Consider the following 27,981-nt stretch of genomic DNA (forward strand, 5'->3'; position numbering starts at 1 on the left):
GAGCGTCTGGTGTAAAACATGCAAGATCATGAAATCAACTCAGAAATATTCATTAACCAAAGTGAAGAACTTTTCAATCTCTGGTTTTGATAAGTGCTTCTTAAATATAGATGATCATTATTAACCCGGGGTGCCAACACAGACAGAAGCAGGTACTGAGGGTTTTGTTTTCAGCCCGTGTGTGTGAATGTACAAAATAGCTCAACACATGAACCAAACTTACTGAATATTATAGTGAATATTAACTTTTCAGCTGATCGGTCAAAGGTCAGAGGTCAAGATGAGCAAAGATTTGACCCAAAAGACACATTTTCCAAGATATTTCCACAAAGAGCAGAGAGACTAAATGATATACTGATCAGAACATTATTCCCCATCATATAATGATAGATGACTTATAAGTAATGTCACAAAGAAGTTAGAGATTTACATCATGCATCCTTAAAACTGCCTTTCAGCTGTATTCCTGCCTCTAATAGGACTATAGAGACGACCTGAAGCTTATATACATTGAAAAATAATCTTTGATCATATGATGGGAATGTCGTCACTATGAGTTTAGAAAATGACATCATATAGTGTAGCTATGCAACAACAGATGTTTTCACACGTGTGTTTGTTTGTTGGTTGTTGATTTTAATCAAGATTACACAAAAACTACTGAGTCGATTAGCATGAGACTTGGAGGTAGGATGAGGAACGGGTCAGGGAAGAACTCAGTAAAGTTTGGTGTGAATCCAGATAAGGGGGCGGACACAGGAACCTTCTGTAAGATTGCGAGACAGTGCTGGGTTTCATGGACATGTGGATGTTTTCTACTCACACTGGACGTCTAAGTGTAGAGACGTGGAGTTGATCCGTCCGTACTGATTCTCAGACTTGCAGGAGTAGACCCCGCTGTCCCCAGAGCTGATGGAGGAGAGAAGATAAACACCCTCTGGTCCTTGAAGCAGAGTTCGGTCCTCCTTGTACCAGGTGTAGTTAGCTGCTGGGTTAGCATCACTGCTGCAGGTCAGAGTCACCGAGCTGCCCTCCATGATCTCACCAGAGGGACTCACTGACACAGAGGAGGACTGTGGAGCATCTGGATTTACATGGAGTTAAATGGATTTGAAGAATGTTGCAGCATCTGGAATTTTGAAGATGTGCAAAACCTCTCGGCTTTTGAAAAATATTTACTCACATTTCACATTTATTAAGACACGTTTAGACGCTGTCTTCCCCAGCTCATTCTCAGCTGTGCAGTAATATTCTCCAGAGTCAGACAACGGGATGGATCTGAAAACCAGCTGAGCTGCTCTGTTGAGCAAAGCCTGGTTCTCCTTGTACCAGGTGTATGCAGGGGGTGGGTTAGCATCACTGCTGCAGGTCAGAGACACCGAGCTGTCCTTCAGAATGTCTCCAGGTTGACTCAGCTGCACTAAAGGAACCTTCGGAGCATCTGCAGGATATAATCACATCTTTACATGAGAATGTGGCTTCATAGAATATAGTCTTTTAATGGTTTGCAGTCGTCCCTGGTTCTCAGCATCTTTAGAAGAGTGTTTGATTTACTTTTGAACACAGCACAGCCCCTTTAGTGTTTAGTAGTTTTAACCAAGTAATTATTGTTTGTATTAAATACAGACTTCATAAAACTGAGCATGTCACCTCAGTCTTAGAATCACTGAGTGGGATTTGCATGTGACCTATTCACATACATGCAAAATCTGAAGGAAAAAGTGGAAGTGAAAATGGAAGATGAGCCACTGTGATTAAAGCTTTTTCACACTTCCTGCAACACAGTAAAATAAGCATACCCAAATTAACACTGTAAGAGTTGATCTTAACACTTTTAAAGTGTCTATATGGGTCCACACCTCAGAGTGTTAATTTAACACTTTTACGAGTGTTGGTACCTTTACACTAAGTTAGTGTAAATTTGACTCTTTTTGGAGTTAAAATTTAACACTGCCTAACACCAACCAGTGTTAGTTTTTTTTAACACTTCTATGTAGTGTTAGCAATTAACTCTCTCAGAGGACTATATCTTAACTACACAAGTGTTACCCCCATAATACTTAAAAGATGTCAATATAATTCTTATTTATATATATTCCTAAAAAAATACTTGGAAAATAAACTTTGCTAAAATAAAAAGGTAGTCATGTTTGGCAGTTTAAAAACATTTATTTTCAAATTTGCACCACAAATATTAGAACATGCAACAGTAAGGCACAATGTATGTCCGTTCACTCTCACGAGTATTGCTTATCAAACGGTCTAAAATACGTCAGCTGGTCAATGAAAATCACAATATGTTCATTATTTTGCTCTTCTATACAGTATGCATGAAAATGTTCATCAAAGTACAGTGTGTCAACAGCACAGCCTATTATGAAAGCATGTTGTTCATGTATTATGATATTACAGATTTTCTTAAAGATAGGTCAACCGGTGATTGTGCTGTGAAGTCTGGCGTCGAAGCTAGTGATGCTGGACGGTCTGGCAATGATGCTGGAGATGATGATGGGTCTAGTAATACAGATGAATCTGATTCATCCAAAGTAATAGCAATGTCTAAAAAACAGTTCAGAGAAGAATCAATTTAAATTAAAAACAATAATTTATTGATTGGTGAATGATAAAAAAAATCAAGACAACATAACCTTACCTGTTATTGGATACTGGCGATATCCAACCTTGAAGTTTCTCACCCCTGACTTGACCAGCTCATCGAATGTGTCAGCATCTACCTCAGTCTCTGATGTGTCAGTCAAGCTGAGCACACCTTCAGTCACAAGTTGGGCCTGCAGACTAAATTGGTCTGTTACTGGGAAAAATTAAAAAAAATAAAGTTACATTAAGTTTATTATCAACCATGTCATTTAAACATTTAGAGCATAAAAAGCTTAAAAACAAAACAGACACTACAAAAATGAAAATATTCTCTAAAATGGCCTATAAGGCTTTTTTTTTGCTTAAAATGTGTGGAGACAAACCTTCTTGAAGAAACTTCTGGAAGTCAAAGTTTTCATCAATTTGTGGAATTCTGATGTATTTTTGGACTCCTCCGTATTCGACCTTTGCCAGCATTTTCTATATGAATTCAGTGAATTAAAAGAGAGGATAGCTTTATGAACAATTTATCTGACCCACTGTTATTAAAATGAAAAGTCAATGTGAGCCATATCAAGCAGCTTAGCCCACATAATAAAAATGTCTTACCACAAGAAATGGCAGGAGACCTTAATGCATCTACACATTTTAAAAGACATAAGGCACAGAAAAAAAATATTGTTAGTTATTTTCATGTCATTGAGGGAACAGACATTGAAGTGTCTCCCAAGATAAACCATATGACACTTAGATATATAACTCCCTCTCAAAATAATAGTGATATTTCGGTGTGACCCAGTAAAAAGACATCGTGCTGTTTTGGCACGGTAAACAATAATAATAATAATAATACATTTTATTTCACAGCGCCTTTCATGTCACTCAAGGACGCTTTACAATTCAAAACAGGAGCAAACAAATACCAAAACAATTAAAATTAAAAGTGCAAGCAAAAACAGCATGGCAACTACAGTGAGAATGCAATCCTGAAAAGGTGGGTTTTGAGAGAGGATTTGAACTGAGGGAAGGAGTCAATGTTTCGGATGTCAGGTGGGAGTGAGTTCCAGAGTTTGGGAGCAGAGCGGCTGAAAGCTCTGCTCCCCATGGTGGTAAGCCGGGCAGAGGGGACAGTTAGATGGATGGAAGAGGAGGATCTGAGGGAGCGGGTGGAGGTGGCAGTGTGAAGGAGGTCAGACAGGTAGGGAGGGGCAAGGTTATGGATGGCTTTAAAAGTATGAAGAAGAATTTTAAAGTTGATACGGAAGTGAATTGGAAGCCAGTGGAGTTGCTGTAGGATGGGGGTGAGAGGGGGTGAGGGAGATGATACGGGCAGCTGAGTTCTGGACCAGTTGGAGCTTATGGAGGGATTTCTGGGGGAGACCAAAGAGGAGAGAATTACAGTAGTCGATAAGGGAGGTGACAAGGCTATGTACAAGAATAGAGGTGGTATGGGGGGTGAGGGAGGGACGGAGGCGATTAATGTTACGGAGATGGAAGTAGGCGGTGCGGGTGGTGATGTTGATATGAGATTTGAAGGAGAGTGAGCCGTCGACGATGACACCCAGACTCTTTACCTGGGGGGAGGGGGAAACTATGGAGCTGTCAATTGAGAGGGAAAAACTGTCAACTTTGAGTAGAGTGGATTTAGTACCGACTAAAAGGATTTCGGTTTTATCACTGTTAAGTTTGAGGAAGTTTGAGGTGAACCAGGTATGAAGTGCAGAAAGGCAATCTGTCAAGGATGAGGGAGGAAGAATGGAGTTGGGTTTGGTGGAGAGGTAGAGCTGGGTGTCATCCGCGTAGCAGTGAAAAAGAATATTGAATTTACGGAAAATAAGGCCAAGGGGAAGGAGGTAAGTAATGAAAAGGAGGGGACCCAGGACAGAGCCCTGGGGGACACCAGAGGAGACAGGGGACGGTTGGGAACGGAAGGATTTGAGTTGGATGAACTGAGTGCGGTCTGAGAGATAGGAGTGGAACCAGTCAAGGGGGATGCCAGTGATGCCGATGGAGGATAATCTGTTGAGGAGGATGGTGTGGGAGATTGTGTCGAAGGCCGCACTCAGGTCAAGGAGGATGAGGATGGATAGTAAACCGGAATCAGCTGCAATAAGGAGGTCGTTGGTGATTTTCAGAAGGGCCGTTTCAGTGCTATGGCGGGGACGGAAACCAGATTGGAACTGTTCATATAAACTGTTTTGAGATAGATGGGAATGGAGTTGAGAAGCAACGATTTTCTCAAGTACTTTGGAGATGAAAGATAGGTTGGAGATGGGGCGGAGGTTATTAAAGTTGTTGGGATCTGAACCAGGTTTTTTGAGGATTGGGGAGACAGCAGCCGTTTTGAGGGGTGCGGGAAATGAACCAGTAGTGAGAGAGGAGTGGATGATAGCAGCAATTAGAGGGAGCAGTGAGGGGAGGCAGGATATGACCAGGGCAGTAGGTAGGGGATCTAACTGGCATGTGGATGGTTTTGATTTACAGATGAGATCAGAGATAGCAGAGGGATCAGGGAGATAGAAAGAGGAAAATGGCAGACTGTAGGGGAGAGGTTCAGAGGAGGGGGCAAGTGAGGGAGTGGGGCTCAAGTGCTGGTGAATTTTTTTTAACTTTCTGATTAAAAAACTGAAGAAGGGAGTCACACGTGTCCGAAGAGTACAGGTGGGGGGGTAGGAGATCTGGGGGTTGAAGGATTTTGTTGAGGAGTGAAAAGAGTGCCTGACTGGAATAATAAGTGGATTTGGCAGAAGCGATAGAGTCCTTATACTGTAAGATATGATTTTTGTACATGTCATGGTGGACAGTGAGACCAGTCTTTTTGTGGAGACGCTCAAGTTGACGTCCTTTGGACTTGATGGAACGGAGTTCAGGGGTGAACCAAGGGGCAGAATGGGCGAATGAGACAGACCGAGTTTTAACAGGAGCGAGGGAGTTGAGAATGGAAGTGAGCGAGGTATTGTAGTGGAGAACCAGTTCATCAGGGGAGGAGGAGTAGTCCGGGTCCGGTATAGAAGCGATGGTGGAGGATAGGGTGTGAAGATTTATGGCCTTGATATTACGGAATGAGATGAGACGTGGTGGCTTGGTCATGGAGAGGCGGAGTGTGACATTGAATGAAAGGAGGAAGTGGTCAGTGATGGGGAGTGGATCAGCTGTGCAGTTGGAGGGAGTGAGACCAGAGCAACATATTAAGTCCAGTGTGTGACCTTTGATGTGGGTAGGGAAATCAGTGAAAATGCGGTAACCAGAGCTCTCAAGGCAGGATGAGAAGTCACAGGTGAGGGGGAGAGTGGTGTTGTCCAGGTGGATGTTGAAATCACCCAGCATAATCACATTAGGGGAGAGAGTGGAGAGATGGGCGAGTAGAGCAGCAATGTCATTTAAAAACTCAGAGTGGGGCCTAGGTGGACGGTAAACGGTGGCCACAATGGTGGGAGTAGGGCCAGGTAGTTTACAGGCAATGCACTCAAATGAGCTGGATGCAGGGACAGAGACGGGAATCACTTTCCAAATCTCGCGGTGAATTATCGCGAGTCCTCCGCCGCGACCTGAGCCACGGGGTTGCGAGATGTAAACAAACCCAGGAGGGGTAGCGTCGTTGAGCTGCGAAAAGTCATTTGGCTGCTGCCACGTCTCTGTCAAACAGAAAAAGTCATACTTGCGGTCGGTGAAGTAGTCCTGGACAATATGGCCTTTGCTCGTGAGTGAGCGGATGTTCAGAAGCCCGAAGTTGATGGTGGAGTTGTCATTATGGACAGTAGTGCTAGCCGACCTGGGTAGGCTGGCTAGCAAGCTGGGATCAACCCGGCGGCAGCTGGTGTTTCTCGGAGGGCGACGAGTGGAGGACCAGAAGGATTTTATTGGTTTGGAGTTGTCCGTATGGAAGTTCCGGCAGGAGCCACGGTGAATGTATTTTCGGCGGTGCAGGAGAATGACATCCCGAGGGCGCAGCACCGCAGGCGGAGGCTCAAACAGGTGGGAACGGAGCCGGAGGAGCTCGGCAGCCGAGTACTGGAGAAGACCAGCCACGGGTCGGTGGAATATCGACAATGTATTCCAGGCGAGTGCCGACGAAAGTATAAACTTGGCGGACAACATTTTTAACCGAGAAGCCAGATGAGCTTACTAAACACAATAAAACAATAAGAACAGCCGGTGAGTAGCGGCAGCAAGACGCGCCAGCGTGCACACACCTCACGTGTATGAGCAGTCTGTCGAATACCGCAATTTCACGGTCTGTGTTTGTTACTGACAAAAAGTTATATTATACTTCACCAAGAGCTGTGTTATTTTCGCAACAAATAACAAAACAAAAAAAATGTAGAAATTACTTTGAACAAAGGGGCTGCTAGCGTTAGCACCACTTTAGCACGCTAGCTAGCAACTCCGAACCATTAGCACCATCTTATCACGTTTTATATCTATGGTTACAAAGTGCATGACTCGTCTCACTCAGCCAAAACGTCAAGCCAAACTTACCATTTACTGCTGTTACTCACTTTTTACGTTACAGTGGGACCAGGCATGCATGCTAACCTCTAGCTCATTAAGCAGGTGTTTGGGTGGTTAGTAACAGCATGACGAGTAAAGTTACTGTGGCTCACCATTGCAAAATGACCCGGTGCCCGAAGAGTAATATTAATATAAAATACAATATTATCAGATACTACTTCATGTACTTACCGAACAGTGTAACCGTTAAAAGTTGAGATGTAGCTCTATCTTCAGCAGACCGATTGACACGCAGAACTGGCTTCAGCAGAGCGGTGTTCGTACGGTGTAGGGGGGAGGGGTTACGTTAACACTTGAGGTGTGAAATACAGGATCAGAGTTTAGAGTAAGAAGTCCGGAGTTAATATTTAAACATTTACACTTAGAGATTTGATTTAGTGACACTTCCTTTTTACACTCTGTTTTGACAACAACTATTTATCGACTGAGAGTTAATTATAATGGATTAACTCTATCCAGAGTATAATTAACTCTACTAGTGTATGTCTAGTTTAACACCAATAATTCAACTCTTCTCAATTTGCTGTAATCCTGTCTTTCTCTGTGTGTGGTTGGCTGATGAGAATCGGTTATATTTGCTTTATTGCTCTTAGTCTATATTCTGTTGGATATGAAAAGTGTTTTAATAACAAAGTTTAATTTGGTCTTATCACAGGATTTCTTTTTACTATTATTAAAATATAGAAAAACACCAGGCTCAACCTGTCAAGTTTCCACTCTGGACATTTTGGAGTCAACTCACACACAGGGGACGAGTGGTGATGCTCATAAGCACAGGAATAGTTGTTTTCAGGGTGAAGGAATCCCCTGAAAGTTGGAGACGTTTCCCCGTGAACTTCTCTTCCATTCTTGTACCAGACAAAGGAGGGACGACCAGAGAGAAGACAGCTGCTGTGACAAGTCAGTGTTGGACCAATCGGAGAACAGATCACCTGAACATCTGGAACAGGAAACACACATAGAAGCAGCTGTGGGACCCCAGGTTGAGAACCAGTGAACAACACAGTGACTTAGTGTTCCTCAGTACCTGTGACAGTCAGAGTTGTGCCAGGGAAACTTCTGTCCCATTCAAACCACTGTGATTTGAATGTGAAGCGATACTGGGCTGAATCGCTCAGTCTCAGGTTCATTATTCTCAGAGTGGAGCGCCCTGGCTCTGGATCAAGGACCTGAACACGCGCTGTGAACTCTGGGTCTTTGAGTAAGTCCACAGCTTGAGGACGATACAGCTGCACATCCTTACGTTCAGCAACCAACCAGGACTTAGATGTGATACGATTAGAGTGACTGCTGTAACTGCAAGAGATGTCCACTGAGGAGCCTTTAAAGGCACAGATGTTCCTGTTGATGTAATTCACTCTGTTGCATGAATTTCCATCGACACCTGAAAAACAAAAAACAAGTATAATCTTTACTGTTGTATTTAACAATAATCCATAGATGACTGTTTCCCATCTCAGGAAATAAACAATGCAGAAAAGATGCTACATTTTTCTTTACAGTAAAAACGATGATGTTTTGAATTCCAGATCTACATCTGTGGTTGTATTTGTGATTTTCTTTCATCACCTCCCCCAGGAGGTTATGTTTTCACCCCAGTCTGTTGCCTGGTTGGTGTGCATGCACAATAACGCAACAATTTACTGAAAAGATTTTGGTGCAGATCCAAGATTTTATTTTTACTTTCTTTAGCATTGCAAGATCGTGTTTTCCCAGAATCAAATTCATGGATCTTGATGGAAAAGATCTGACATATTTAGAGGCCTGATATCGAGGAGTGTGTGAAATATGGAGCAGCTTGATTGAATTGAATGGACTGTTGGGCCTTGATGGAGGAATGTGCTCTACTGCTACTGCCACTATAGTTTGGAGTCATTCAAATTCATTGTTCAACTGCAGAATATTTATCATAAAGGTTTGATAACAAACATCTTATGAATCAATGAAAATGATCTTTTAATATATGATATGTCAGCTGATGTGTCAGATTTTTTTTACTCTGCATCAGCCCTCAAGTCCATTTCTGACTCTCGTCAGTGTTTGAGCTCAGAAGTTTAAAGAGCAGAACATCATTGGTCATTGGAAGAAGTAAACTCACACACTGGAGCAGAGGGGAAATCCTCGTGGCCTCTCACAGCACAGGAAATACTGTCTCTTGAATAAAAGTAGGCTGTAAACGATTTTTCTCCCGGTGTCTTTTGTCCGTTCTTGTACCAGATGTAGGATGGACTGGGAGTTGGAGGACAACTGGTTTGACACTCAACACGTGACCATGAACAGTCATCCCTCCAGCAACTTGATGATTTTGTGCTGATCACCTGAACACCTGTGTAAGTAAAGAAACACACACATCATTTTAGACAGAGCTGTCCACATAGACAAACCATAGATTCACTGTTTCAAACTGAAATGTTACCTGTGACAGACAGAGTGACTCCAGGTGAACCAGTTAAACTCCCAGTAGGTTGGTTTGTTGTGAACATGAACTTGTACACAGCTGAGTCGCTCTCTCTCAGGTCTGTGATGGTCAGAGTGCACTTGTTGTTTCCACAGAGATTCTCCACACGACCTGAATACTCCGGATCAGTCCTTAGATCAACGTGAAACCCATTACTCTCTTTAATGAACCAGAAAGTTTCCTGAACTGTAGTATCATGGTTATTAAATGTGGATGGGTATGTGTAGGTACAGGTAATGTCCACTGTTGATCCTCTGACGGCACAGATCTCAGTAGAAGTGTAACTCACATCCCAGCCATTCTCACACTGTACCACTGTAACACAGAGAATCAGATTCATAACCACACCAGAGAACACTTAGTTTACTTTTTACTTTCTGTAGAAAAGAAACACATTTCCATGAGCAGCATTCCAAAGCATTTCAACTAATGACTCCACACACTGATGACAAGTCCTCATCGAGAGGAGAGGAACTCAGTCATGATGATAATAATAATTATAATAACAATAATAATAATTATAATTATAATATTTCAGACTCTCTTCGATAGAAACCTTGATCTGCCTGAAACTTCTAAACAAAGATGAAAACAATAATACTGATGATAATTCCTTCATATATTTTCTTTCTGCATCACTTTACAGGTGGTGATCTGAAAATGAATGAATGGTTCATTTATATTTTTACTTTCTTTCTCAAACTCACTTCAGGTGAATCAGAAGTCTGAGTGTAAAATAGAGTGACAACATGAATGTAGAGGTACAGTACCTGTCACAGTGAGAAGAAGGACAACAAATCCACTGGCTGCTGCAGTTACACTCATAGTAGCTGCTGCTCTCGTCTGTGACTTCAAACAATAGAAACGTCCACAGATAAATAATGTGCACAAGATGAAACTCAGTCACATCACAGACACGTCTACCTACAACACAGAAGAGTCTGAGAATAAAGACAGATTCTGTAAGAGAAAGATAAATTTAAACTGATCAACACATCTTACTTTCTTCCTCTTATTACGTACCTGCACGTTGAGTCTGACGGTGCTAAATTAAACTGTGGTTTGTACGAGTGTGAGAAACGACTTCAGTCGATGTTCACACCAAACCTGTATCATCCACATCACAACATCTCACTGACACAAGAAATGAAAATTTTAGGAGACTTGAGAGAAACTGGGGTGTTTTTAATCTGTTCAAAGTCTCATTAAGATGCAATAAAGATTGACATGAAAAAGACAAATTAAAGAAAGATTTAAAATTGACCTGGAAAATAAACTGCCATTAAAACTGTTGGAACCATTTTATTTTAGAACAAGTTTGACTATAGCTGACCAGCTGAGACTAAAAACAGCCAGTGAATGTTTTTTTTACCTTTCTGCATCCTGTCGGCCATTTTGCTTCTCAAGCTACACGCTAACTTCCTGCTTTGCTCAGATTCTGTTATATCGTGTGGAAGTGTGAGGTGACCTGCTGGAAGGTGCAGGGACTCTTACTATTCAACACTCAGGTTTTTGGTGAGAGACGAATTCTCCTTTGCCAGAGAGGACATCCACCGAAGAATCAAGACTCCAGTTCACTGGATGTTGAGCCAACATACAGATCTTTGAGAGAGATTCAGACTTCCATGTTCCTCTTCACTCCACGGTTTGGTAGGACAGACACTGTACAAAGACGGATTGGGCCCAACGATCAATCCACCAGTTTGACATTTAAAGGGGACATATTATGACCATTTCACCACAGTTGATATGGCTCCTTGGGGTCTTAATGAAATGTCTGTAAAAAAAATTGGTAAAAATACCACAAGGATCATTTAAAACAGCACCTTTTTACTCTGTCTAAAACAGCCCTCCTCAGATCGACCTGTTTTGAGGGCCCCCTCCCCTCTCACCCCGCCCCCATCTTACCCCACCCCCTTTCACCCCTGTCATCCCTCCCCCTTCTCACCCCTACCATGGAGGTGTAGGACATATTGTTTTTACCTCCATTAATTTGCCTGTGTGTTTGAATGCGTTCTCACTACAGAATGCATTCAACATCTATAATGCAGATTATGGGCCTTTATATCTAAGAGGTATAGAGCAGTCAGTTTTGTTTTTGTTATGCATGAGATATCAGACATTTCTGCAATACTAATATGACTGAGGAATAAATACATAAATTACTCTTCCCTCTGTATTACTTAACTTATAAACCTGGATCACAGCAGTACAACATTATTCCGTTGGTAACAACATTCGAGCTTCACACCCTGAGAGAGACGTCAGAGGAAAATGGCCGCTGTGTGAACATGGTGGATTAAAACACACCTAACTCCTTCTTCTTCACGTGTTTAACACGTGATGTGAGAAATACCACAAAACACTAAAGTGAAATCAATGGGCCTGATGCAAACTTTGAACAGACACCAGAGGCAACACAGCTCATCTGGTGTCAGCAGTTCACTTTGTGTTAACGGTCACATTCAAGGCGTTCATCACGTCAGTAGCAGCTCACATCCACATGAGACGTGCTCCCTCCAGTCCTCAGAGGAAATGAGTTCAACTCCTGATCGGCTGATGATGGAAACGATGGAAACAATAGTGTAGAAACAGAAAGAAGAGAAAGGGACAGAATCCTCTCTGTGGTTTTATCAGTAAAACTCTTTACACCCATCTAGTGGCAGCAGTGTCACACTACAACTAACTAATAATGCTTGTTTTGATAATTTTATGAATAGAAAAAAGTTATTTACAAGTTTAAAGTTTGTCGACCGTCTGACACACACCGCAGATATTTTCATGTTTGAAGCTGCAAGTTATAAAATGTTTGATATTTTTCATTCAGGCTAAATGTGGCGTTTTTAACAACTTCTACAAGTTGCTGATATATTTCAGATAAAAGTCGAGTCACCGAAGGCGTTTGGATTCATCCTCGGGGCAATTTATCCATTAGCTGTCAAGACAAGTCACTTAAAACTGAACATTCACTTCAACAATGATGCTGGAGTCTGTCACCAAAGAAGGATTCATCCTGTGGGGACCATGATCAGTTGTATGAACTTCTATTAAAATCCATCCAGCAGCTGTTGAGATATTTCCATCGGGACTAAGGTGATTTCCAGACGTTGGTCTAAACAGCAGGAGGTTTTTTGACTGTGCTGTACAATGCAGCTGGATCCTCTCCAGTGTCCTGACCTCTGGTTCTGAAAGGAGATAAAACTAATGAATGATCAGGAGGTCATGGAGACGTAGCATTAAAGGAAACATATTGAGTTTCAAAGTTCTGCAAAGTTAAAAAGTCCAAAGTCTGAGCTCCTCTCCTGGTAAAACGAGCTCCTCTGCCCCACAGAAAACATGAAGCTCCTGAAACACCTCACCAGTAGCCCCGCCCACACCTCTGCATCATCGGCAGAAGCCAGGGCTGTAGCAAACGTAGCATGAGCAGTATTTAAACGTAAACAGTGGTGTGTTGAACACATTGTGTTACGAAGTGTCGCATCAATGTTAGTGGAGGAGGTCATTCTTGGCGTTCTCGTGGAAAACATCTCGGAGGAAGATGATGTGAGTTAAAATACGTGTTGAATGCTTCAATACAGGCTGAATGTCAAAGTCTCTGCTTCCGTCGTCTGGAACAGCAGCTTCTAACACCAGCATCTGGAGAGAACTTTAGAATCCATTGTGTCACTGCCTTTTAAAAACAGTCTCTGCTGATTGGGGAACACCTCTGACACACCCACCAGACGAGAAGATTGAATGTGTCCTTCGTAAAGTGAGAGTGGAGGATTTCCTACATGCACAGGAAGTGGTTAACCAATCACAACAGAGTGGGCAGGGTGACCAATCAGAGCAGACTGGGCATTAACAGGAGGAGGGGCCTTAAAGAGACAGGAGCTAAATCCAAGTGTTTGAGACAGAGGCTGAAAAGAGGAGCTGCAGCAATAGATAGTCTGAGGAAAGTGATGTTTTCTGAACATTAAACATTTTAAAGTCACAACATTAATAAAAATGATCAAACTAAGTATGAGCAGAATATGTCACAAATACACATTTTTAAACAACACAAGAAAATGAAAGTGTAAAAACAAATGACTTCTATAGGATTTATCTCTGTTTATTGTGTTTTGTGGTGTTAGTGAGGATAATGGTCCTGAATGAAGAGCTGCTCACCTCGGGGCAGATCTGTTAAACTTGACAGAAGAGTACGCAACCTCCTCCACCTCCTTGTGTTCACTGGGTTCAGCTGATCTGACGCTGGAGTAGACGGGATCAGTCTGACTCTTCCTGAAGTGGACACTGGCATAGTTGAGGTCACAGTTTTCCTCAGACTGATTGGGTAGACGCTGTAAACACAAATTTGCTTTTTAATCTTGTACATTTGTCAGAATGGACAACGTTAGAGTCCAACTATAGCAGCTATTGATTTATTTAAACCGCCTCCTTCTACACCGGACATGTTTCAAGGACAGGAAACATGTTCTACTAAAAACCAAAAGGAGGGAAGTCTTCAGTTTGAATTCCAAACATTAACACTACAAACTTCTCACTTAGTGTGTCTGTGAGCCACTTGTGTGTGCGCTTTCACATCGGTTGTGTCCAGATAAGACTACATCTGGGAGTTGGATGTTCACGTACTGCAGCCAAGTTTGGTCAAAACAAGTTGTGTAACATTATTTAAGTAGAGGTCGAGCTACACACAATATAATCACTAGACCCCAAAACTATCTGTCAGCACTTAAAAAAGAAAAGTCAGGCTCACAGAAACTTGAAGGAGCGAGAAAGAAGGGGGATAGGCCACACCCCCTTAACTCCCTTCTTTCACTCAGTCTTGTTCTGACCAGCAACGAGTACACAACTCTCCGTCTTGCCGATGCACCGCACTCTACTCACCAACACTCAGTGCCACACAACACTATCTCTCCAGCTCGTAACACAATTACCTCAAATTCACGTCAAAGGGCAACATACTCACTAAATACAGATATGAAAGAACACGACTGCTCTGTGGATCAACCTTTAATTATAGAGCTGCATCCACACGCAGCCAACACTGACTCTATTTGTCTAAACGACACAGACTAAAAACAGCAGACTCACACACACTTAGTCTCAGACAGAACAACGCACAATGAATGTGTTACACAGCCACACCCAATGGTGATCTGCTCAACACAACAGTGCTCCACACTAAAGATATCTGAACCAATCAATACAATCTTTCAAAAACTTCCACAAGATATAAAGCAGCACAAGTTACAAATCAACAAACTTAGAGCAGCATCAAGTGTCACAGCACAGAAAATTATAACTATTTTTTAATCTTCACATTACAGAGAAAAGGGTTTGATGTGAGAAATAGTGGCGTTTGAAAGGATTGAAGCTGAACTGTGTGTCTCACCTGCTCATTGTGGTCAAGTCTGTCCCCAGGATCAGCAGATTGATGAGAGTTTCTCTTTTTTCTGATCAATTGAACCAAATAGCAAACAATATACATAATAATGGAGTTGATATAATTTAACAGAACAGATTTTCAAGAACTCATCGTACAAATCTTTAGTGGAACAGATTTGCTCACCTGATCAGTAGGAACACGGAGAGGAGAGTCAGAGCGGGGAAAACTGCAGCAGCTGATCCAATGAGTGCTGATCTCCATGCTGCAGATAAAAATATAATGAAATAACTTTTACTTTATTATTTCACGAAATCACAATACTTGAAGCTGCAGCACGAAACATTTACAAAAACAACTTTTTTGTTCATGTTAGTTTTTGTGTCAGATGCTTGATGATTCTCAGCTGACGACCTCAATAATCAGTTTTCCAGGTGATGCTGTTGGTCAGTCAGTATTTTTCATGTGCAATATGATGGACTTGATTTACAGCTGTGACACATCTTGAAATCCTGAGTATTGATGGTTTAAGGCAGGGGTTTTCAACTGGTTTTGTCCCAGGGACCACCATTCTGACTAGAGTAAGTAATCCGCGGCCCACTGATGTGCCAATGCGCGTGCGTGACTACGTGTGTGTGCGTGCAAGTGGATAGAAGGAATCTTTAACATTTGGTTTTCCATGTTGGTTTATTTAAAAACCTCAAACAACTCTACAAAAATGTGTAAAAATCACTAACAACGGTTGATTTTCAGTGCTTAAGAATTGAAAACAAAATTAAAACGCAGTTTGTAGTTGTACTGCATCTCAGAACCATATGTACGTCAATATATAACGTTCATGACTTAAACGTACAGACATGTAGCTGACATGTTGAGATAACGTTAAAGTATTGGTGATCAATAACAATCAACATAAACTGGGGCTGCAACTGAATAGGGAAGATGACAGTGTAATGCAGAATATGTCACAAATGATAATCATACAATATCACACAAACAATTGAGGCCTACTGAAGTTTAACCTCATGATCACCAGCAGCAAATCCCACCTACTGCGTGAGTAGTTCTTCTGTGTGTTTGTGTGTCTAGAGCTCTCCTAAGAAATTGTTTCTCAACCAGCGAACCTGGTAAAGTTGACTGTTATTGCAATTAACTGTTTTGGCTATTATGCCATTTTACTTTTCTTATTACAAAGTATTTGTTTTTGGCTCTTTTGTTTTATTTAATATTTTCATTATTAATTCTGCCCTTTTGGGCCTTCTTTTTGGAAAAATACAAATTCCCATGATACAAACTACTTCTCCAAGACCTCCTGAGAGTTTTTCTGACTAGCTCAACCGCTCTTCTTCTACCTATTTATCTTGTGTTTCTGTTCTTATTCTTTCTACTACAATATTATCTTGTGTTTCTGTTCTTATTCTTTCTACTGCAATATTTTATATTTTATATTTTATTGTATTGTATTGTATTTTATTGTATTCAAATGTACCGGCTGCTATGACGACTTAATTTCCCTTCGGGGATGAATAAAGTAATCTATCTATCTATCTATCTATCTATCTATCTATCTATCTATCTTCTACATCTACCTTTAATACATGCACAGGGGGAAACTACTGGCAGTTTCTAGCCCAAAGCCAGTTTCAATTTTCCCCTCATCACTTTTATATTATTTTAGACATATTTTTCTTATTTTAAATATTTTTCACGATATTCAAGAGTAATCTGGAAATGTGTTGAAATATCACAACAATTTCGCGGACCCCCTGCAATGCCGTCGTGGACCACCAGGGGGCCGCGGACCCCTGGTTGAAAACCCCGGGTTTAAGGTTCTGGTGCAATGAAAATGGGGGGGATGGGGGGGATGTAAACTGTAAAAGTCAGAGTGCTAAAATCACCTGCTCCAACATTCAGATGTAAGGTGGCCTTACTACGTCCGTGTGTGTTCTGGGCCTCACACTGATACTTTCCACCATGTTCAGCTGTAATATTAGTGATGGTGAAGATTTGTCCTGATGCTGTTGGTGAGTCCTCGTCCTCCTTGTACCAGGTGTAGTTAGCTGCTGGGTTAGCATCACTGCTGCAGGTCAGAGTCACTGAGCTGCCCTCCATGATCTCACCAGAGGGACTCACTGACACAGAGGGAAGCTTTGGAGCGTCTGAAGGATAGTTTATATTAACACACAGGATGAGAATACACTCAAAACACTCTCTGTATTATTTGTTAAAAGTTTAAATTTGAATGATTTCCACATTATTGTAGCTTCATGAGGAGGAGTAAACTCACACACTGTAGGAGAAGGGAAACGCTCCTGTCCTTCTATAGCACAGTGATAGCTGTCTTCAGCATTAAAGTGTCGGAGGTGAAAGTATTTTTTTTGTCCAACAGGTTTATTGTTATTGTACCAAACGTAGGAAAGATGATCAGGGAGCTGACACCTGCTGTGACAGGTCAGCTCTGTCCAGGTCGAAGATGGATTGGCTGTTGATCTCCTCACATGTACCTGGAGCTGAGGGTCTGTGAACAAACATGTGGTTTTATTTCAACATACACACTAACATTTCAAACTGACTCTAATGTAAATGTTACCTGTGACAGACAGAGTGACTCCAGCTGAACCAGTAATACTCCCATTAGGTTGGTTTGTTGTGAACCTGAACTTGTACACAGCTGAGTCGCTCTCTCTCAGGTTAGAGATTCTCAGAGTGCACGTGTTGTTTCCACAGAGATTCTCCACACGACCTGAATACTCCAGATCAGTCCTTAGATCAACGTAAATCCCATTACTCTCTTTAATGAACCAGAACTTTTCCTGAACTGTAGTATCAAGTTGATTCCACCTGGATGGGTATGTGTAGGTACAGTTAATGTCCACTGTTGATCCTCTGAAGGCACAGATCTCAGTAGAAGTGTAACTCACACTCCAGTCAATCTGACTCCTCACCACTGTAACACAGAGCACATCAGAGAATCAGAAGATGAACTTATACATTTATAAAACTAACTCCATGTATTTTCTCTGGTGAATCACCAGTCAGCAGGTTTTCATTTAAAGATGATGACGATGCTAAGATGAGGAAACTTTCAGTTAACAAAAGACACAGTGAAGTTCCCTTTAGACTTCAGTGTGAGGGAGAAACACATTGTTGGAGGTGAGGAACATGAGGGACCTTGTATAAGTTGCTCTTATAATGGAGCAAACTGGCCAATATGGAGGAAATGATCTGTGTCTTTTATGCAGAGTCGATCAAAGATGGACGACACGTCTCCACTTCCTCCCACTCTCCAGAAATGAAGCCAAAATATCCTGGATACCAACGCTGCCATCTTTCACATTTGGAACCACAGGCTGCACAGTAGTGATCCGGAGATGGAGCCACAGTATCAAGGTCCCGCCCATACATGACCTCCACTAATCCTGAGTCAGCCTCAGCCGTCAATCATGAAGTTGAATCTAATTTTCATTTCATGAAATAACAAATTAAAACCAAACTTATGAGAAACTTGAACAATAAAGTGTAATAAGAACGACCTCAAATGACAGAAACCATCTTTAGAAAATGTATTTGAGACAGGAAATATGTTCTATATTGCAGCCAGCCACCAGGGGGCGATCACAATGCTTTGGCTTCACTTCTGGGGAGCAGTCATGTCTTCTGTCTTTATTTACACAAGCAGAATACTAGTACTAGTACTACACAAATTTGTCAGTACTGACAGTAGTATCCAAAGAGTTCAATGTGCGAATGCAGAAGAACGTATTTAAAGACACATCAAGTTATGGTACAATGAATTATCTCAAATACTCCAGCAGATGGTGCTGTTAGTGAAATATTGTAGATTAAACTCACACATTGAGGGAGAGCGGAAATCCTCGAGTCCTTTAACAGCACAGGAAACTGTGTCTGTATGAAGAAAATAACCTGAATAAGATTCTCCTTCCATCATCTTCTGTTGATTCTTGTACCAGACGTAGTTCAGATGATCAGGAAGACGACAACTGCTCTGACACCTGAGCTCTAACTTGATAGAAAAGTCATTCTTCACTGATGCTCTCACCTGCACATGCAAATCTGTGTGTGAGAATAAGGAATTAATTTTAGTCCAAACTGAGTACACACACATGCATATAAAAGTGCACACACACACTCAAGTGAACCAAACAAGATGTAGGAAATAAATGAATGAATGTTCAGATGTAAATGTTACCTGTGACAGACAGAGTGACTCCAGCTGAACCAGTTAAACTCCCAGTAGGTTGGTTTGTTGTGAACATGAACTTGTACACAGCTGAGTCGCTCTCTGTCAGGTTAGAGATTCTCAGAGTGCACTTGTTGTTTCTACAGAGATTCTCCACACGACCTGAATACTCCGGATCAGTCCTTAGATCAACGTGAATCCCATTACTCTCTTTAATGAACCAGAAAATTTCCTGAACTGTAGTATCAAGGTTATTAAATGTGGATGGGTATGTGTAGGTACAGGTAATGTCCACTGTTGATCCTCTGAAGGCACAGATCTCAGTAGAAGTGTAACTCACATCCCAGCCATTCTCACACTGTACCACTGTAACACAGAGAATCAGATTCATAACCACACCAGAGAACACTTAGTTTACTTTTTACTTTCTGTAGAAAAGAAACACATTTCCATGAGCAGCATTCCATAGCAGTTCAACTAATGACTCCACACACTGATGAAGATTCCTGCATCGAGAGGAGAGGAACTCAGTCATGCTGAGAATAATAATAATAATGATATTAATAATAATAATAATAATATGTTTCAGACTCTTTAATATTTTGAGTTTAAGACGATATAAATTTCCAAACAAAGATACAAATTAATACTGATGATAATTCCTTCATATATTTTCTTTCTGCATCACTTTACAGGTGGTGATCTGAAAATGAATGAATGGTTCATTTATATTTTTTCTTTCTTTCTCAAACTCACTTCAGGTGAATCAGAAGTCTGAGTGTAAAATAGAGTGACAACATGAATGTAGAGGTACAGTACCTGTCACAGTGAGAAGAAGGACAACAAATCCACTGGCTGCTGCAGTTACACTCATAGTAGCTGCTGCTCTCGTCTGTGACTTCAAACTAGAAAAACGTCCACAGATAAATAATGTGCACAAGATGAAACTCAGTCACATCACAGACACGTCTACCTACAACACAGAAGAGGCTGAGAATAAAGACAGATTCTGTAAGAGAAAGATAAATTTAAACTGTTAAACACTCCCAACTTACTTCCTCTTTCCACTTACATTCTTGCTGAGCCCAATGGTGTTATATTGAACTGTGGTTTGTACAAACTGTGAATTTCTTCATTTAACTTAGTGTGAGAAACGACTTCAGTGTCTGTTCCCACCAAACCAGAATCCTCCTCAACTGAAGCTGTGAGCAGCGTTGAACAGGCCTGCCTGATTTGTATACAGACATTTTTTAGTTTGGTCCATGTCCCATCCACTGACATGGAAGAGGCTGGGTTTATGACAAATACTGCAGCCAGCCACCAGGGGGGGGGGGGGGGGGGGAATACTTGTGTATTTACATTATCCAAAATATTGTTGTTGAAACCCCCCTCCAGAAAATGATTATTGGTCACTCTCATTGATTGATATAAAATTGTTAAGCTGCTCTAGAACTAATTACAATTTATAATATCTAGAAGTTAATCTTATTGTTACTTGTAACATTTTGACAGTAACATACATTATGGTTAGCGTTAGCCTAGCCTGAGGCTAACTCTACTCGTGGTTGAGTCTGGAAAAATTTTCAATTGTGGGAGAAGAAGAACAACTTTCTTACCTTTAACTTTCGTGGCTTCCAAAGTGAGAAGTGAGAGAATTTGTAATCTGGGTTAACCAACCCATCAAGAAAGAAAACAACCTTTACAAACACTGCACATGTCTATATGTTTTATTTCTTCTGGTTCCGTGATAATGTAAAATCCACATATAAACAACAGATTCACGTTGTGTCTCTTCAGTGTTTGGTGACTGTGCTGTACACTGCAGATGAATCGTCCTCCTCTTCTTCACGTCTTGTTCTGTGAAGGCAGAATAAACCACTCACACCCACAGTTTTTAACATCAATAAGTGAAGAGATGAAAATGTTCCTGTGTGGAGCTGCTCATATTGTTGCACTGACAAATCTAACAGCGCTGTATTCAGCCTCCTCCTCCTCTTCCTCAGTTTCTCTCTGGGGTTGAACTCGACCTATGTTGGAGTAGAGGTCATCTGCCCGGTTCTGGGTGAAGCAGACGCTGGCGTAGTGGACCTCATGGTGCTGCTCTGCTGGTCGTGTGTGTGCCGCAGCTGAAATCTGGTCGTACAGTAAAATACGAGCTGGGATCAGGAATCTGTGTCTTACTCTTTAACTCTGTTGGGAACTGAGAGTTTCTCTTTGTTGTGGGCCTGATCCTACTCTGTTGAATCAAACTGTGATGGCAGCAGTGATCTGGGAGCTTTCTGTTTTTCCCTGCTGGTCACCAGCTCATCTTCTTAACAGATGAACCCAGTGTCACAATCATGAAACATTTACTTTACATTTTACCCACTAACTAGAATTACTGACCTTCAGTTGTGCACCTCCTCCAACCAGTTTAAGCTTTTTGTTAGAGTAAAGGAATATGACCTCCCAAGACCTTCATGGTCTGATCCTTCTCATCAAATCACAATGATGCAGAACTCCACCGGTTAATGAGGCAGCCTTGAAGAGTGGAGATCAAGTGCTTTGAAATGAAACTACTCATTTACCTGCGCTCTGTCTTCTGGTCTCTCACCGCACTCACGCTGTTGTGGGAAGGACTTGTTTCTTCTAGATGGGAGGAAAGAAAGAAACAGTTGGATGAACTGAGAGAGAGAGAGAGAGAGAGAGAGAGAGAGAGAGAGAGAGAGAGAGAGAGAGAGAGAGACAGACAGACAGACAGACAGACAGACAGAGAGAGATAGTGGGAGAGAGAGGAACTGTTCAGTTTGATAGAGTGAGAGAGAGAGAGAGAGAGAGAGAGAAAGAGAGGAACTGTTCAGTTTGAGAGAGAAAGAGAGGTGAGCAGAGGAGTCAGGGTGTGTGTGTGTGTGTGTGTGTGTGTGTGTGTGTGTGTGTATGTGTGTTTGTGTGTGTGGGGGTGTGTGTGTACCAGAACTTTGTGTGTGTTTGTGGTAGTTTGTATTCTTGTGATATGCAATAGTTTTCTGTCCTCTAACCATGAGGGGGCTTTTATTTTGAAAATCCAGCCTCTAGTCACACTTGCTGGTGATGTCTTATCATGAACTGTATGTCTCTATTCAGTAGTGTCACTGTGTGACTGTGTCACCTGATCCACAGGAAGACAGCGAGGAGGATGACCACCAGGAGAAGAGCTGTGGTTGTTCCAGTCACTGCTGATATCCAAGCACCTGGAGAAATCACACAATGGATGAACAGGGAATGTTGCAGGATGTTTGACTCGGAGCTGAAGTCAATCCACAGCTCCAGAAACTTTGAAGGTGTTAGGACTTCACATGACTCACCTGCTCCAACAGTCAGATGTAAGGTGGCCTTACTACGTCCGTGTGTGTTCTGGGCCTCACACTGATACTTTCCACCATGTTCAGCTGTGATATTAGTGATGGTGAAGATTTGTCCTGATGCTGTTGGTGAGTCCTCGTCCTCCTTGTACCAGGTGTAGTTAGCTGCTGGGTTAGCATCACTGCTGCAGGTCAGAGTCACTGAGCTGCCCTCCATGATCTCACCAGAGGGACTCACTGACACAGAGGGAGGCTTTGGAGCGTCTGAAAAATAATCTATGATCATATGATGGGAATGTCGTCACTATGAGTTTAGAAAATGACGTCATATAGTGTAGCTATGCAAAAACAGATGTTTTCACCCCAGTCCGTTTGTTTGTTGGTTGTTGATTTTAATCAAGATTACACAAAAACTACTGAGTCGATTAGCATGAAACTTGGAGGTAGGATGAGGAACGGGTCAGGGAAGAACTCAGTAAAGTTTGGTGTGAATCCAGATAAGGGGGCGGACACAGGAACCTTCTGTAGGGTTGCGAGACAGTGCTGGGTTTCATGGACATGTGGATGTTTTCTACTCACACTGGACGTCTAAGTGTAGAGACGTGGAGTTGATCCGTCCGTACTGATTCTCAGACTTGCAGGAGTAGACCCCGCTGTCCCCAGAGCTGATGGAGGAGAGACGATAAACACCCTCTGGTCCTTGAAGCAGAACTCGGTTCTCCTTGTACCAGGTGTAGTTAGCTGCTGGGTTAGCATCACTGCTGCAGGTCAGAGTCACCGAGCTGCCCTCCATGATCTCACCAGAGGGACTCACTGACACAGCATCTGGATTTACATGGAATTTAATGGATTTGAAGAATGTTGCAGCATCTGGAATTTTGAAGATGTGCAAAACCTCTCGGCTTTTGAAAAATATTTACTCACATTTCACATTTATTAAGACACGTTTAGACGCTGTCTTCCCCAGCTCATTCTCAGCTGTGCAGTAATATTCTCCAGAGTCTGACAACAGGATGGATCTGAAAACCAGCTGAGCTGCTCTGTTGAGCAAAGTCTGGTTCTCCTTGTACCAGGTGTATGCAGGGGGTGGGTTAGCATCACTGCTGCAGGTCAGAGACACCGAGCTGTCCTTCAGAATGTCTCCAGGTTGACTCAGCTGCACTAAAGGAACCTTCGGAGCATCTGCAGGATATAATCACATCTTTACATGAGAATGTGGCTTTATAGAATATAGTCTTTTAATAGTTTGCAGCCGTCCCTGGTTCTCAGCATCTTTAGAGGAGTGTTTGATTTACTTTGGACACAGGACGGCCCCTTTAGTGTTTAGTAGTTTTATCAAGTAATTATTGTTTGTATTAAATACAGACTTCACAAAACTGAACATGTCACCTCTGTCTTAGGAATCACTGAGTGGGATTTGAATGTGACCTATTCACATACATGCAAAATCTGAAGGGAAAAGTGGAAGTGAAAATGGAAGATGAGCCACTGTGATTCAAGCTTTTTCACACTTCCTGTTATCTTGTCTTTCTCTGTGTGTGGATGGGTGGGGAGAATCGTTTCTATTTGTTTTATTGCTCTTAGTCTATATTCTGTTGGATATGAAAAGTGCTTTAATAACTAAGTTTAATTTGGTCTTATCACAGGATTTCTTTTTACTATAATTAAAATTTAGAAAAACACCAGGCTCAACCTTTCAAGTTTCCACTTTGGACATTTTGGAGTCAACTCACACACAGGGGACGAGTGGTGAGGCTCATAAGCACAGGAATAGTTGTTTTCAGGGTGAAGGAATCCCCTGAAAGTTGGAGACGTTTCCCCGTGAACTTTTCTTCCATTCTTGAACCAGACAAAGGAGGGACGACCAGAGAGAAGACAGCTGCTGTGACAAGTCAGTGTTGGACCAATCGGAGAACAGATCACCTGAACATCTGGAACAGGAAACACACATAGAAGCAGCTGTGGGACCCCAGGTTGAGAACCAGTGAACAACACAGTGACTTAAGCCTGAAACATGCTTCTGCGTCTTTTCACGCCGCTGTGGCGCAAGACTCGTTTTCATTCATGCTTCCCCAACCGTTGCGCGTCTTACAAAGCAATTCCGCGCCAGAACACTAGGCGGAGTAATGCTTTTTGTCGAAGGCGACCTGAGAGACGCCTTCTTTGTGGGTGTGGCAATCGTTGTTGACTGTTTATTTACCTTCTACCAGTCGTGTTCTCCATTACAAACACACGGTGAACCATGGCAGAGAGTGTATTCACGATTCCAACCGAACAACAATTGATTGAGATGGAGCTGCTGGACATTGAAGAGCAACTTCCTATAATTAGACTGTTTATTTACATCGCCACTCCGGCTCCTCATAGCCTATTTCTGGCGGACAAATCGGCCAGTCAGTGACGGGTTATACAAGTGGTCATACTTTCGGATCTCTTCTGCCAAGTGCTCTTCTATTTGGTCCATATTCGATCTTCTAAATCTTCCATGATTTCCGCGTATTGTTGGGCATGAAACCGGAAACTAGACACCGGACGGGATGTAGAGCAGACCAATCACAGCCTTGCGGGCTGAGTGAGCTTGCGGAGCTTTGCCGTAAATTTTAGAAAAGGGGGTCGACACCCGTCAGGACGTAAGGAGGGATACATAAGCACGTAAGGGACCCGGAAGGGCTCTTGCGCTTACGGGCCAGTGAAAACGCAGAAGCATGTTTCAGGCTTTAGTGTTCCTCAGTACCTGTGACAGTCAGAGTTGTGCCAGGGAAACTGCTCTCCCATTCAAACCACTGTGATTTGAATGTGAAGCGATACTGGGCTGAATCGCTCAGTCTCAGGTTCATTATTCTCAGAGTGGAGCGCCCTGACTCTGGATCAAGGACCTGAACACGATCTGTGAACTCTGGGTCTTTGAGTAAGTCCACAGCTTGAGGACGATACAGCTGCACATCCTTACGCTCAGCAACTAACCAGGACTTAGATGTGATACGTTCATAGTGACTGCTGTAACTGCAAGAGATGTCCACTGAGGAGCCTTTAAAGGCACAGATGTTCCTGTCCATGTAATTCACTCTGTAGCATGAATTTCCGTGGACACCTGAAAAACAAAAACCTTTTGACTATCACCATGACAAGTATAATCTTCACTGCTGTATTTAACAATAATTCACAGATGACTGTTTCCCATGTCAGGAAATAAACAATGCAGAAAAGATGCTACATTTTGCTTTACAGTAAAGACAATGATGTTTTGAATTCCAGATCTACATCTGTGGTTGTATTTGTGATTTGCTTTCATCACCTCCACCAGGAGGTTATGTTTTCACCCCAGTCCGTTGCCTGGTTGGTGTGCGTGCACATAACGCAACAGTTACTGGAAAGATGTTGGTGCAGATCCAGGATTTTAGTTTGACTTTCATTAGCATTGCAAGAAGTGTTTTTAAAAATGTCCACGTTTTCCCAGATTCAAATTCATTGATCTTGATGGAAAAGATCCAACATATTTAAAGGCCTGATATCGAGGAGTGTGTGAAATATGGAGCAGCTTGATTGAATTGAATGGACTGTTGGGCCTTGGTGGAGGAATGTGCTCTACTGCTACTGCCACTCTAGTTTGGAGTCATTCAAATTCTTTGTTTAACTGCAGAATATTTATCATAAAGGTTTGATAACAAACATCTTATGAATAAATTACAATGTTCTTTTAATATATGATATGTCAGCTGATGTGTCAGATTTGTTTTACTCTGCATCAGCCCTCAAGTCCATTTCTGACTCTTGTCAGTGTTTGAGCTCAGAAGGTTAAAGAGCAGAACATCATTGGTCATTGGAAGAAGTAAACTCACACACTGGAGCAGAGGGGAAATCCTCCTGGCCTCTCACAGCACAGGAAATACTGTCTGCTGAATAAAAGTAGGCTGTATAAGATTGTTCTCCCGATGTCTTTTGTCCGTTCTTGAACCAGATGTAGGACAGACTGGGAGTTGGAGGACAACTGGTTTGACACTCCACATGTGACCATGAACAGTATCCCTGCCGGCACCTTGATAATTTTGTGGTGAGCACCTGGACACCTGTGTAAGTAAAGAAACACACACATCATTTTAGACAGAGCTGTCCACATAAACAAACAATAGATTCACTGTTTCCAACTGAAATGTTACCTGTGACAGACAGAGTGACTCCAGGTGAACCAGTAAAACTCCCAGTAGGTTGGTTTGTTGTGAACCTGAACTGGTACACATCCAAGTCGCTGTCTCTCAGGTCTGTGATGGTCAGAGTGCAGGCCTTGTTTCCACAGTCATACTTCACACGACCTGTGTACTCAGAGGCTGATCTCAGATCCACAGGTTCACTATCCTGCACTTTAGTAAACCAGAACTCTTTCTCCACTGCAACATCATGGTCATCTATTCTGGATGGGTGCCAGTAGGAGCAGCGTATTTGCACCTTCGATCCTTTTACAGCACAGATCTGAGTCGGAGTGCACCTCACTCCCCAGTCATCCTCACCCTGCACCACTGTAACCACAGAACAAACTAGAATTACCACCCTGCTGTAGGATGCCTCCACCAAACAGAGCATTTTCAGTCTGTGTTCCTCTTTCCAGAATCATATGAGGTCACTGTGAAGTTTGAGCTTTGAAATGTGATTAGTTCAAATTTACACTTACATTTTGATGAAATTCTCTAAAGGCAGACTAGAAATATCATGATCGAGAGGCCAGGAACAGGTTTCATGAGGCCACTGTGACCTTGACCTTCAACCACCAAAACCTCATCAGTTCATCTTTGAGTCCAAGTGACGAACATTTGCACAAAATTTGAAGAAACTCCCTCAAAGGGATCTTGAGATATTACGTTCACAAGAATCAGACAACGAGACGACCTGAACACAAGATGCCTGAGGTCACTGGGTGTCACCGGCTCTGAAACACATTTCCATGAGCAGCATTTCAACAAATGCATCGAGAGGAGAGGAATTCAGTCATGATAATAATAAATAATTTTTATTATAATAACATGTTTCAGACTCTGTTGTATTTTGAGCTTTAGACCTCGATCTGCCTGAAATAAAATGTTACCTTTGATACAAATTAATACTGATGATAATTCCTTCATATATTTTCTTTCTGCATCACTTTACAGGTGTTGATCTGAAAATGAATGAATGGTTCATTTATATTTTTAACTTTCTTTCTCAAACTCACTTCAGGTGAATCAGAAGTCAGAGTGTAAAATAGAGTGACAACATGAATGTAGAGGTACAGTACCTGTCACAGTGAGAAGAAGGACAACAAATCCACTGGCTGCTGCAGTTACACTCATAGTAGCTGCTGCTCTCGTCTGTGACTTCAAACTATAAAAACGTCCACAGATAAATAATGTGCACAAGATGAAACTCAGTCACATCACAGACACGTCTACCTACAACACAGAAGAGTCCGAGTCAAAAGTCAAACTGTTAAACAAATCTTACTTCCTTCCTCTTTCCACCGACCTGCATGCTGAGCCCGATGGTCGTAGATCAA

At 42.1% G+C, this 27,981-nt stretch overlaps 2 protein-coding genes across 3 annotated transcripts in view; both read right to left on the reverse strand.

Annotated features, from left to right (window-relative positions):
• Nucleotides 1-27,981, reverse strand: part of LOC128437537 (uncharacterized) — a 47,782-nt gene that overhangs the window by 9,883 nt on the left and 9,918 nt on the right. Inside the window, exons 9-15 of the mRNA XM_053419738.1 lie at nt 27,724-27,853; nt 26,615-26,971; nt 26,297-26,524; nt 8,138-8,494; nt 7,853-8,050; nt 1,184-1,441; nt 830-1,084 (exon numbers count right to left, since the gene is read on the reverse strand). Coding sequence (XP_053275713.1) covers nt 830-1,084; nt 1,184-1,441; nt 7,853-8,050; nt 8,138-8,494; nt 26,297-26,524; nt 26,615-26,971; nt 27,724-27,853 — 1,783 coding nt within the window. The remainder of the gene's footprint in view (nt 1-829; nt 1,085-1,183; nt 1,442-7,852; nt 8,051-8,137; nt 8,495-26,296; nt 26,525-26,614; nt 26,972-27,723; nt 27,854-27,981) is intronic.
• LOC128437418 (cell adhesion molecule 4-like) lies at nt 20,850-22,727 on the reverse strand. 2 transcript variants are annotated; one of them, XM_053419575.1, is made up of 4 exons: nt 22,461-22,727; nt 22,265-22,346; nt 21,705-21,765; nt 20,850-20,994 (listed from the first exon to the last, which is right to left on the reverse strand). In XM_053419575.1, exons 1-4 carry the CDS (start codon nt 22,672-22,674, stop codon nt 20,983-20,985), a joined length of 369 nt encoding a protein of 122 aa, XP_053275550.1. In that variant the 5' UTR covers nt 22,675-22,727; the 3' UTR covers nt 20,850-20,982. The 2 variants fall into 2 exon arrangements, with proteins under 2 accessions (XP_053275550.1, XP_053275549.1); XM_053419574.1 differs by lacking the exon at nt 20,850-20,994 and adding an exon at nt 21,051-21,270.

The sequence above is a fragment of the Pleuronectes platessa genome, chromosome 3 (genome assembly GCF_947347685.1).
Source record: "Pleuronectes platessa chromosome 3, fPlePla1.1, whole genome shotgun sequence".
NCBI classification, from domain to species: domain Eukaryota; kingdom Metazoa; phylum Chordata; class Actinopteri; order Pleuronectiformes; family Pleuronectidae; genus Pleuronectes; species Pleuronectes platessa.

Coding starts and splice junctions, on each gene's coding strand:
- LOC128437418 (XM_053419574.1), bottom strand. CDS start 22,674: ATGGAGGGCAGCTCAGTGACTCTGACCTGCAGCAGTGATGCTAACCCA. Junction 22,347..22,460: donor ACATCTGACTGTTGGAGCAG/GTGAGTCATGTG, acceptor TGATTTCTCCAG/GTGCTTGGATATCAGCAGTG. Junction 21,766..22,264: donor GCTGTCTTCCTGTGGATCAG/GTGACACAGTCA, acceptor CCTCCCATCTAG/AAGAAACAAGTCCTTCCCAC.